Genomic DNA, 12,935 nt, shown 5'->3' with positions numbered 1-12,935 from the left:
CTCTTCTCATGCTGGGCACATCCCTCTCCCTCTACCTGATGTTATCTACCTGTAGCACAGGAAGTCCCAGCACACAGTGAGAGGGGGAAGTGCTCAAGCACAGTGTAACAGGCTGTAAATATATAGCACAGAGGGGGCTCTGGGAACCGCCCAACTCCATTTTAGAAAGAAGTAAGACATGGATAACCAATCTAAAAAGATTACCACAGACATAACATTATCAATCTAGAATGAAGGGCAGAATTGGTAATTTATTACTCCAAAAAATCCCTACTTCTGTAAATAGACACAAAACCCACAAGAAAAGCAGATGTGTATACAGAATGAACATCAAAAAAATAACAAAAGTTAAAAGCATTTAAAATCCCAAAACAATATAGGGTAAGGACCGACCTCTCCTAAACTCCTACATGTGGCTAAAAATATAGCAATTCAGACAATATATTAGGTAACAAACAGCAGCAGGCTATTATTTTACAGCTATACACTTGTTACAAGACCTTACAATTATAAAGTATATCTAACAGAAATTAAATACAGGCGGTCCCCTACTTAAGAACACTCGACTTACATACAACCCATAGTTACAAACGGACCTCTGAATGTTGGTAATTTATTGTACTTTAGTCCTAGGCTACAATGATCAGCTATAACAGTTATCAGAAGTGTATGTAATGAAGCTTTAGTGTTAATATTGATTCTTATGACAACCCAATATTTTTAAAATCCAATTGTCACAGAGACCAAAAAAGTTCTGGCTGGGATTACAATGATAAAATATACAGTTCCGACTTACATACAAAGTCAACTTAAGAACAAACCTACAGACCCTATCTTGTATGTAACCCGGGGACTGCCTGTAATGAGTAATGTAGAGTAGAAGGTTTAAATATACAAGTAACCCCACCAATATGGCGCTACCACATGCTGTGAAGATAAATGACAAATCACAATAAGCTATAGAAGAATTACATTACATTTCATATTGTAAAAGCCATTGGGTAGGGAGGGGATAGCCCCTCCCTACACGTGTATTGCCTGTGAAGCAGGATTCCTCAGAGGCGCCAGGAATTCCAGGCAGTGGAAAGTATAATTTTTTTTTTTTTTTAACCAGAACATATAGAATATTCAAATCAGTTTAGTGTCCCAAATGTCTTAATGGTATTAACAGACATGATGAATCTGTCGTAAAAGACTACAGTTAACTAACCCAACGAATAGGAGATGCAAAGATTGACTAGAAAGTCTTATACTACACCAGATTTAGCATCATCAGATAAATCTGGCGCAGCATAAGAAAGTCACTGAGTACAAATGTGGTTATAGTAAACTGAAATATTATAAAAGGCTTCCGTCTGCTTATATGTCGCATCCAGCAGGAAACACTTAATGGGTATAAGTATACAGAGATATTCGCTGCTGCCCTCATTTATAAAAATATGTTGACCCCTTACGACTAAAAATCCAGGTATGGGGATTTAACCTGCATTGTAAATTTTAAACCCATACAATGTCAATGTATGCTGCCAGTTTGGTGCCAGCCTGTCCCTTTTGGTTCCACCAAAGGAAGCAGAGGTGTAAATAACTATAAAGAGTACAATAAACCTTATATTGGATGTGTGTGGGGTTTGCATGTGGTATGAGCTCTATGGGGCACACAAAAAAATCATTGCAACCAGACAGAATATTACTAAATACTGGCTACATCTACAACGCTCTTGCCTAGAGACTGCTAAAGGTTACTCTTGCTTGAAATTCTCTGGACCACTACCAAATGGAAAGTTCAGTTACATATTAAACTGTATAAGATTGTCTCTGACACAATTATGTAACAGACTAATGACCGATATATATATACGCAGTAGACATTTCACATTGTGGTTATCACTAGATTATAAGGCCAAACAGATAAGAGAACAAGGGTTATACATGACAGTGCAAAAAAACTAGGTGGTTTATTTTATTAGAGTTTTTTTTTTTAAATAAATACATAAACATAAATTACCACCCCAAAAAGTTAAGAATATTTCTTTGAAACTTGTAGAAAATGTAAAAAAAAAAATTCTTTTAGCAGTGATATTGTATCATAAAAGAAGGGTATTTATAGGGAACCGTCTCCAGATTTTACCCCATTAAACTACTACCCCACTCAAGTAGAGTATGAAATGTCCTTCCTAGAATTCCCTCTTATGTCAAATCTTGGCCATTTACCAAAACAAAGTCTCCTTAGATTCAGGTATGGAGAAAGTCATCCCGGTGAGGTACAATCAATTCTAAGGTGTCACCTTTGTCTCATAATGACAAAACGTGAATAGCATGATGAGGAGGACCGCTTTTGTAAAAGCGCTACTTGAATCAAGAAATATATTGGGCAATTCATGGGTCAAACATCTGTTTTGGACACTTTACCTCATGTTTTTGTACAGATTTGGGCAGATTCACATTGGTTTTTGTCGTGCAACCCTTGCACATGCGTTGTGTGTGGTCTCTGTCTTGCTTCTGGTTCCCCAGTCTCAGTGAAAAAAAAAACACGGACGTGTCATAAGTTTTTCTTTTGCAGACCCATAAACTTGAGCAGTGAAAAATAAGCCAAATGTGAAAACACACATAGAACAAAATAGCTCAATAAGACATGTGTAAAAACCACTGAACCATGGACGTGAACAACAACGCCAGCATGAAAGAGTCGTGCCAGGACCTTATATTCATGATTACCATCTTAAGGTCATGGCAGGGCAATTGCTTATGGACAGAGATCACATGACCCTCCGTCTGCAGCCATTTTATGGACAGAAATGTCTGGCTAAAGAGGTAAAAGACTGAGGCTTCCATTTACATATCAAGAATGAGCTGCTGAACTGTTTATAGATGTTTATTGGTAAATTACTTAATATCTTGACCCCATACCTCATTCAGCAAGCACAGGGCCAGGAGGAGGAGGATGTGGAGAAGGACTCAGGATGCGATGACACACCGCATCGTAGCCGGGAACCATAGGAGTACATGGGGGCCATGAACTGGCCGCGGATCCCCTTTAATCTCTTGTTGGAGAACAAGTTGTGCAAAACATTTAAACAGTTGGATATATGCTTTGAAAGCCAGGACAAGGAGGGAATCTATATACAGACAGTGCCCTGATCTCAAATAAGTAATAAATGAGCTAAACAGCGGGGATGTGCATCTCAAATAAGGTGACACTAGCTTATCATCATCTTCTGCTAACGTGCAGTCTCTCACTCTATCTGTAAAGTGTTTTATTTCACTGCACTGATTGTCTCATCCGATAATACAGATTATATGACCTTATATTACAGCATTCGTGTGGAAACAGTCTGCCAGACAGGTCAGGACTGGGATGTCTGGTTTAAGACTAAAACCTTTGTACAGTAGATAGTCTAGTCTATCACTTCTTGGCACGTTCCTCACATTGCCAAACACAGGCTCATCTGCCATTACTCAGTAGACATTTGCCCTTTATTTAAAGCTGGTAGGCATATGTTTACGTAAAAAAATTTTTGTTAATATAATCATTTTGGAATTGTACAAGATTTTTGAACAGAGATAAGCGAGTCATGGCTTTAAAGGGGAGACATGAAGACAAGCTAACTTGCTGATGAATGGGGGTCTCAATGCTGAGACCCCGCAGATCGCAAAAACCAGGGTCCGACGGACCCCTCGCCGCTCCTCAGACTATTGGAGCAGATGGTTGCGCATAACTGTTGTGCTCAATTAATCTCTATGGAGCTGACGGAAAATGCTGAGTGCCGCGCTTGTTGATCTCTGTCGACTCCATGGAGATTAATGGAGCAGGACGTTCATGCACAGTCATCTTGCTCCATCAGTTGGACCCCTACTTTTTTGCGATCTGCAAAGGTCTTAGCCTTGAGACCCCCACTGATCAACGAGTTAGGCCCTGTCCCGTGGATAGGGCTGAACTTCTCTTAGTGGAAAAACCCCTTTAACATGGAAAAAGGCAAGACTGAAAATACTAAGATCTTTGCCTTTTTAAGTAAGCTTAAAGAGATCATTTCTCTCAGCTTCTCAGTTCTGCGGTCATTTTGTAGCCGTAGTTGAAGTGCACACTGGCACTACCTAATAGACTTCTAATGTTGCCCAAACTGTTTACACAGCCAATCGGGCACACAGCAACTTGTATATAAGCAAAAGAGAGAGTGCGGCACTCACAAATATCTCTTAAAACTTGATGCTTTATTCCATTTACGGCTCAAGCGACAGGCTGTTTCACTATAGAGTGTAAGAGGATAGAGTACGAAACGGCTCAATACTTCAACCGCATGTGGCCATCCTGTATTATGCACTGAAAGTAAGAAAGTAAATATTATTTTTCGGGAACCGCTGTAAGTGACTTTCTCCAAAACATGATGCAGGCCTGCAGCAAGGTGCGGTTATTGTGCAGGGACCACGTTCACAAGTGTCAGGACATTGTGCCCACCAGAGGCATTTAAAAGTGAAGAGGACCTGAGAGCAGGAAACATATATTCTTAATTTTTCTTTTGTGGTCAAGAAACAATTCTAGTACTCTAGCTTAGAGTCCCAGTGATTTAGAGGTCTATTCAGGGGGAAGATTCATCTTAGGAAGCCACCCTGAGGTATGAATTCATTTAAAGATTTTGTATTTGTTTGTATCAGCCACAATAATAAGTTTGTGGAGTTATTGATCATAATTGTCCCAAGCAACCAACATGGATGAAAAATGCATACTGTTATGCTTTTAGGCAGGTTTCCCATGAACTAGTCTGCTCTGACAAACTGGCTCAATATGGATGCCGGATATACCATACTTAACCCAGAACTGTTAAACCAAACTCAACATGTATGTTCTAGGTTTGGTCAGCTTAATCAGACACGCGCAGCAAGCTTGTGTGTTGGAATAAACTCACCCATGGGGGCGTTGGAGCCATTGCACCTGTGCAACCACATCCACAAGCAGCTTGGATGCACACGGAGCCCAATATGTACTTGAGGCATAGAGTAGCCTTAGCCCCACAAGCTTACAAAGGCTTCTCCAGCAGGCAATTTACATATAAATAAAATAATATTTGAAAACTTGAAGGCAACTTTTCCAGAAATAGTAAAACATACATAAGGATGAGGCAGACATTGGGAATCCACCTCTGGATCTGTTAAGAAAAGTAGGTTCCAGGCAGCCAAAAGAATTGTCCCGAGGAAGTGGAAATCTAACACCCCATCATAATGAGCAAGTGGCTTGAATAGATACCCCTGACTCAGAGAATGGAAGAAGTGGTGTGACCCTGGTATTAGCTCCCCCCTATACCCTCCCCACTAATCCCTCACCTACCGGACTCCCAAACACACTTCATCTTACTCTTGCCCTCTATTCTTTCTCTCTGCACTGGCTTATTCCTACTGTTTTTCCTACTGCATATTCTGCATTACAACTCAGTTACTAAATACAGATGGCAGATTTCCTCCAAATGTATCTCCAATTCCTCTGTACACACAGAAGACAAGTCTTATTCACAAATAATACACATTAAGATCATTGTATAGAAAAGATAAACTTTATAACATCCTTACCTGAGCCAAGGAATTGTATTTTCTGAAGAGCCAGATTACTATCAGCATGCAGAAACTGTATAGAGACATAGCAGTGGTTACCATGTGAAGCCTCTGTAATGATCCTCTCAACATGTTCTTACATTTCAAAATAGTCTACATTTCCTTCTCTAAAAATTACATTTTATCTCAGAATATGAAACAGGTGTACATGTTGAGTATACCCTTGTTCGCTACAAAATGTAAATTTCAATAACAGCTGAAATGTGTAAGGCTTCATGTACACGAACGTATGAGGGCCGTTGATATGGCCACATCAAAGCCCCACGATCATAATGCGGTGAGCACACGTTGTCTAACCACACCGTGACTGAGACGCTCAACTTTCAAGGGAGGGGTGAAGAGCGCTCACCACTCCTCCCTCCTGCACCCATCTGTACTGTATGCTGGCCCAGGCAAGCATATGTTCGTGTGAATGAGGCCTAATAAACATGACAGACTAGAGAATCCACAGATACACCGCATACTCCTGTAAAACAGATACCAACATCGCTGTACAATCACTGTACAACATCATAGATGCATGGGGAACTAGCTCAAGATGTATCCACATAGAGACAGTACCCGTCTTCAGAACATCCGTCTGATAGACTCCGAGTTACAAATGGACCTCTCGGCCCACTGTGACCTCTGGTCGAACACTCTGGATGATGAAAGTTTACTGAACTTTGGCCTCATGTCTGCAATGAAGCTGTATTGCTTATCCTTTACCCGGTAATGGCTCAAAATTATGAAGATTTAATTCTCACAGCAATTGAAAAAAAAAAAAAAAAACATACAAAATGGAACACAAGATCAAAAGCTACAGGACCTCTCTTGTACTTCCTTGTACCCTTCCTGACCTCACCAGAATGCTGTCCCACTCACTTGTACGGTAAATTATGTACTACAGCTATAGTCTCTTTTTCAGGTACAATAATAGCTTAGCATTGGCCCTAAGGCCCATGTTGCTTGTGCTGCTGTCCTGTGTGGCCCTTAACAGGCTACCTTAGACTGCAGCATCTCTCCTATCAGGCACATCTGGATCATCATAGGTCAGAAACTGCGAAGGGAGATGCAAGCAGCAGATCTTCTGACTTAATGGTCGGCAGCCATCTTGTTTTTCTGCTGACGCCGTGAAGCTGAGCTGTTCTCTGGCTCTAGCCCCCTCCCCCCTGCATTCAGGACCAGCTCACACTCATTGACTTCCTGCCAGCACATCACATCGTGAGCTACAAGCTACAGACAGACAAGTTCTTTATCTTGGGAGAGGGAGACTCCTAGCAGACTCCTAGAAATCTAGCAGATTTCTGTCTGACGGCCATGGAGCTGAGATTTCTGTCTCTCTCTTCTCTCTAGTCCCTCCCCCCTGCGTTCCTGGATGCAGTCCTCACACAGACTTTCACTTTGGGATCCTAGATGTATAGGATAGCTGGGAAGCACACAAACTGCCAGCTGTTTAACCCTTTAAGCACCACAGTCAAGCATGACTTTGTCTAAGGCTGTACTCACCCTCATGAACCCGCTCATTGTAAGAGAAAGAAGCACAAAAACGGCTTAGGGAAGACATTTATTCTTATTATTACAAAAGGAAAAATTGGGATTCCCAGCCAGTCTTCCATGCTTGTACTTGCAAAGCCTTAAGCTGCATTGCTGCTGCGATCTGACAAGAGCAGGCACATTCAGCGTATTACAAAAGTTTACTTTTATCTATTGCTCTATTCATTTCTGAAATAATAAAAAAAAGAAACTTTAAAGGTTTAGTTACCGTATATATACTAGTGTATAAGCCGAGGTGAGGTTTTTTAGCACAAAACTTGGCTTATACACGAGTCAATTAAAAAAAATGTAATACTCACACTACGGTGCCCGGAAAATCGCATGGAAGCGACTCCGCTGGCTAGAGAAGAAAGGAAACAGAAGCCGGCGGGAGCCACCGCCGGGGATCGGGGTTGAGTATCGGTGGATGGTGAATATTAAGTTTATTTTTTTAATGTGCCTAACCTACACGGGGCTGGCTGGCTGGCTGGCTGGCTGGCTGGCTGTATACTACACGGGGCTGGCTGGCTGGCTGTATACTACACGGGGCTGGCTGGCTGTATACTACACGGGGCTGGCTGGCTGGCTGGCTGTATACTACACGGGGCTGGCTGGCTGGCTGGCTGTATACTACACGGGGCTGGCTGGCTGGCTGGCTGTATACTACACGGGGCTGGCTGGCTGGCTGGCTGTATACTACACGGGGCTGGCTGGCTGTATACTACACGGGGCTGGCTGGCTGTATACTACACGGGGCTGGCTGGCTGTATACTACACGGGGCTGGCTGGCTGTATACTACACGGGGCTGGCTGGCTGTATACTACACGGGGCTGGCTGGCTGTATACTACACGGGGCTGGCTGGCTGTATACTACACGGGGCTGGCTGGCTGTATACTACACGGGGCTGGCTGGCTGTATACTACACGGGGCTGGCTGGCTGGCTGGCTGTATACTACACGGGGCTGGCTGGCTGGCTGGCTGTATACTACACGGGGCTGGCTGGCTGGCTGGCTGTATACTACACGGGGCTGGCTGGCTGGCTGGCTGTATACTACACGGGGCTGGCTGGCTGGCTGGCTGTATACTACACGGGGCTGGCTGGCTGGCTGGCTGTATACTACACGGGGCTGGCTGGCTGGCTGGCTGTATACTACACGGGGCTGGCTGGCTGGCTGGCTGTATACTACACGGGGCTGGCTGGCTGGCTGGCTGTATACTACACGGGGCTGGCTGGCTGGCTGGCTGTATACTACACGGGGCTGGCTGGCTGGCTGGCTGTATACTACACGGGGCTGGCTGGCTGGCTGGCTGTATACTACACGGGGCTGGCTGGCTGGCTGTATACTACACGGGGCTGGCTGGCTGGCTGGCTGTATACTACACGGGGCTGGCTGGCTGGCTGGCTGTATACTACACGGGGCTGGCTGGCTGGCTGGCTGTATACTACACGGGGCTGGCTGGCTGGCTGGCTGTATACTACACGGGGCTGGCTGGCTGGCTGGCTGTATACTACACGGGGCTGGCTGGCTGGCTGTATACTACACGGGGCTGGCTGGCTGGCTGTATACTACACGGGGCTGGCTGGCTGGCTGTATACTACACGGGGCTGGCTGGCTGGCTGTATACTACACGGGGCTGGCTGGCTGGCTGTATACTACACGGGGCTGGCTGGCTGTATACTACACGGGGCTGGCTGGCTGGCTGGCTGTATACTACACGGGGCTGGCTGGCTGGCTGGCTGTATACTACACGGGGCTGGCTGGCTGGCTGGCTGTATACTACACGGGGCTGGCTGGCTGGCTGGCTGTATACTACACGGGGCTGGCTGGCTGGCTGGCTGTATACTACACGGGGCTGGCTGGCTGGCTGGCTGTATACTACACGGGGCTGGCTGGCTGGCTGGCTGTATACTACACGGGGCTGGCTGGCTGGCTGGCTGTATACTACACGGGGCTGGCTGGCTGTATACTACACGGGGCTGGCTGGCTGTATACTACACGGGGCTGGCTGGCTGTATACTACACGGGGCTGGCTGGCTGTATACTACACGGGGCTGGCTGGCTGTATACTACACGGGGCTGGCTGGCTGTATACTACACGGGGCTGGCTGGCTGTATACTACACGGGGCTGGCTGGCTGTATACTACACGGGGCTGGCTGGCTGTATACTACACGGGGCTGGCTGGCTGGCTGGCTGTATACTACACGGGGCTGGCTGGCTGGCTGGCTGTATACTACACGGGGCTGGCTGGCTGGCTGGCTGTATACTACACGGGGCTGGCTGGCTGGCTGGCTGTATACTACACGGGGCTGGCTGGCTGGCTGGCTGTATACTACACGGGGCTGGCTGGCTGGCTGGCTGTATACTACACGGGGCTGGCTGGCTGGCTGGCTGTATACTACACGGGGCTGGCTGGCTGGCTGGCTGTATACTACACGGGGCTGGCTGGCTGGCTGGCTGTATACTACACGGGGCTGGCTGGCTGGCTGGCTGTATACTACACGGGGCTGGCTGGCTGGCTGGCTGTATACTACACGGGGCTGGCTGGCTGGCTGTATACTACACGGGGCTGGCTGGCTGGCTGTATACTACACGGGGCTGGCTGGCTGGCTGGCTGTATACTACACGGGGCTGGCTGGCTGGCTGGCTGTATACTACACGGGGCTGGCTGGCTGGCTGGCTGTATACTACACGGGGCTGGCTGGCTGGCTGGCTGTATACTACACGGGGCTGGCTGGCTGGCTGTATACTACACGGGGCTGGCTGGCTGGCTGTATACTACACGGGGCTGGCTGGCTGGCTGTATACTACACGGGGCTGGCTGGCTGGCTGTATACTACACGGGGCTGGCTGGCTGGCTGTATACTACACGGGGCTGGCTGGCTGGCTGTATACTACACGGGGCTGGCTGGCTGGCTGTATACTACACGGGGCTGGCTGGCTGGCTGTATACTACACGGGGCTGGCTGGCTGGCTGTATACTACACGGGGCTGGCTGGCTGGCTGTATACTACACGGGGCTGGCTGGCTGGCTGTATACTACACGGGGCTGGCTGGCTGGCTGTATACTACACGGGGCTGGCTGGCTGGCTGTATACTACACGGGGCTGGCTGGCTGGCTGTATACTACACGGGGCTGGCTGGCTGGCTGTATACTACACGGGGCTGGCTGGCTGGCTGTATACTACACGGGGCTGGCTGGCTGGCTGTATACTACACGGGGCTGGCTGGCTGGCTGTATACTACACGGGGCTGGCTGGCTGGCTGTATACTACACGGGGCTGGCTGGCTGGCTGTATACTACACGGGGCTGGCTGGCTGGCTGTATACTACACGGGGCTGGCTGGCTGGCTGTATACTACACGGGGCTGGCTGGCTGGCTGTATACTACACGGGGCTGGCTGGCTGGCTGTATACTACACGGGGCTGGCTGGCTGGCTGTATACTACACGGGGCTGGCTGGCTGGCTGTATACTACACGGGGCTGGCTGGCTGGCTGTATACTACACGGGGCTGGCTGGCTGTATACTACACGGGGCTGGCTGGCTGTATACTACACCCTCGGCTTATACTAGAGTCAATAGGCCTTCCCAGTTTTGGTGGTAAAATTAGTGGTCTCGGCTTATACTGGGGTCATGTTATACTCGAGTATATACGGTATGTTTACCGTGTCTAATTTCTATAATTCCACTAGTTTTCCTTTTAGCTATTGCAAATCCAGTGTTGAGGAGTATATATGTATGAGAGGAAAGGATTCAGCACAACTAGCAATTTATTCATTAATTATCAGCTTATTTGGGCAAGGGGGGGGGGGGGGAGTCTTAAAGGCAATCATAAGGGAACGAAAGGTGGTAAATCGATTTTTTTTTAGCTAAAGGTTGATGTCCCTAAAAGTATGTATGTGCCGTAATCAGTAGTGAATAGCCTACAGGGTCGTGTGCTCTCATGATTTCATCATGCAAGCAATGGTAGATTTACTTTAAATGTATAAATGACTAGTCTACAGAATCTTTTCCTGCAAAACCTATCAATCAAGTTGTGATCCTGGAGAGCACCAGCTGGTTCACAAGAGGAAGGGACTGAAGATGGGTTCTCCTTTATTTCCACTCATCCTCTTGCTGCAGGGAACTGCAACAGAGGCGCTGTCAAGCGAACAAGTCTATTAGCTTTATATAAAGCAAGTTGCCAGGGAGATTTGCTTTGCAGTTAAAAAATAAAATACTGTACAAGGCGTCACAACACTTTCGATTTCATCTACTTAGATGTTTTGCTGCCACACCATACGGTATATTGTGTATTCTCTTGATAAAAAGAATGCATGCAAGAACTGAAAAGAATTGGAGACTGATCTATAGAACTTTTTAACTCTTACCATCCAATCAATGAGAATGTAGCAGTGATCCTCTTCACTGTTGTAATTGTCACCTGCAAAACAAAAAAGGGGGAGAAAATAGAGTAAATACTATTTGCTATTTTTGTTTTAAAGACCTTGTCAAAATAATATAACAGTAGTAGTATAATATAACAAATATTGTTAAAATTCTGTGCAGGAAATAGGCCCTTGTTACACCCTTGGGCAGCTTCTACCTAAACAATACCACTGTGGCAACTACCATCTTGGCAAGAGAACTGGATGGAGAATAAATTCTAAATTCAAAAACGTATCTGTGGAGAATAAGGGCCGCAGTCTGAGATTAAAATAAATCTACCATGAAAATCAAGCATGGATGAACCAGGGGCACTTACTCATAGATCCAGGTACTGCAACTTTGGTAATAGGCTTATATTTGTTATCCATGGCCTGCTTCCCTCTAAAATCAACTTAAAAAAAAATATGGTAATGGGTGAGAAGAGCTCTGAGGGCATTACCAGAACCCCACTGTGCCGCAGCTTCACAGGCTGTCTCTCCCTCTCCTCTTATCATTTTACCCCTGACTCTGCCTGATCATCTATCACCACATGATAGCGGAGATACCAGACCAGTAATAGAACATAGTGATGCCATGTGGTCCGCAGAGGTCATGATATAGCATATAAAGACAATTTTACCACCTCAAAAAGGCCCTGTGTGAATAAATCTGAATAGGACAGGTCTGAGGTGGAGAGGGGTGACGTTAGTCATAGTCTCGATTAGTTAGAGGAAGGGGCACCATCAGTCCTGGTCTAGGTTGGGGCACGGGTGCTGTCACCCTTTTATTGGGGGGGTGGGGGTGGGAATCTAGGATGTCAGCAATAACCTGGGCAGGGGGAGGGGTTGTGGCTGCGTTAGCCATAGACTGATGTGGGCGGGAGTTGGTAGCGTTACTCATAGCTGAGGGGGGCCATGACACCAGCCTATAGACATATGATGGATGGCGTTGTACAGCGGCCTCAGCCATAGTCTGGTTATGTAGGGTGATGTTTCTGAGGTGGTGTAAAAAGTTCCGCACCCCTTGTTTAATACATGACGTAAGATTACTATAATTGCTTTGGCAATTTAAGCCCAGAAAACAGAGCTGGTAATCATTTATTGTATAAATAGATGTCTATTAACACTCTATATGCCTAGGAATTAATTTAATTGCATTTCAAAAAAAATTTATAGTATTTTCATCCTTTTGGAAAAAGGCAAATTTGACCTCTGGTGGTCAGAAACCGATGTAGGGGCAAATGGCATAGATGAAAAGCGAAAAGAGAACTGCATAGCTTTTGCAGAGAAGATTTTTCTGAATTAGATTTCAGGAGTTATGTAGCATCAGCATACCCCTTGATATAGCATGGATAGTGGAAAACCTTGAAGAGTGACCCCATTTTGCAAACTACATCCCTCAAAAAAA

The 12,935-nt window shown here is 46.1% G+C and overlaps 1 protein-coding gene across 3 annotated transcripts in view; it reads right to left on the bottom strand.

Annotated features, from left to right (window-relative positions):
• Positions 1 to 12,935, bottom strand: part of LOC140119131 (uncharacterized) — a 285,030-nt gene that overhangs the window by 245,110 nt on the left and 26,985 nt on the right. For 2 of the 3 annotated variants that reach the window (XM_072137816.1, XM_072137817.1), the window contains exons 3-4: positions 11,492 to 11,544; positions 5,560 to 5,614 (exon numbers count right to left, since the gene is read on the bottom strand). In XM_072137816.1, the coding sequence (XP_071993917.1) occupies positions 5,560 to 5,614; positions 11,492 to 11,544 (108 nt within the window). Of the gene's footprint in view, positions 1 to 4,185; positions 4,319 to 5,559; positions 5,615 to 11,491; positions 11,545 to 12,935 lie in introns of those variants that run through there. The other variant, XM_072137818.1, reaches the window with a different exon arrangement.

Source organism: Engystomops pustulosus, chromosome 2, assembly GCF_040894005.1.
Source record: "Engystomops pustulosus chromosome 2, aEngPut4.maternal, whole genome shotgun sequence".
Taxonomy (NCBI): Eukaryota; Metazoa; Chordata; class Amphibia; order Anura; family Leptodactylidae; genus Engystomops; species Engystomops pustulosus.
The sequence above is the reverse complement of the archived record's forward strand: the minus strand, read 5'-3'. Positions and strand labels throughout refer to the sequence as shown.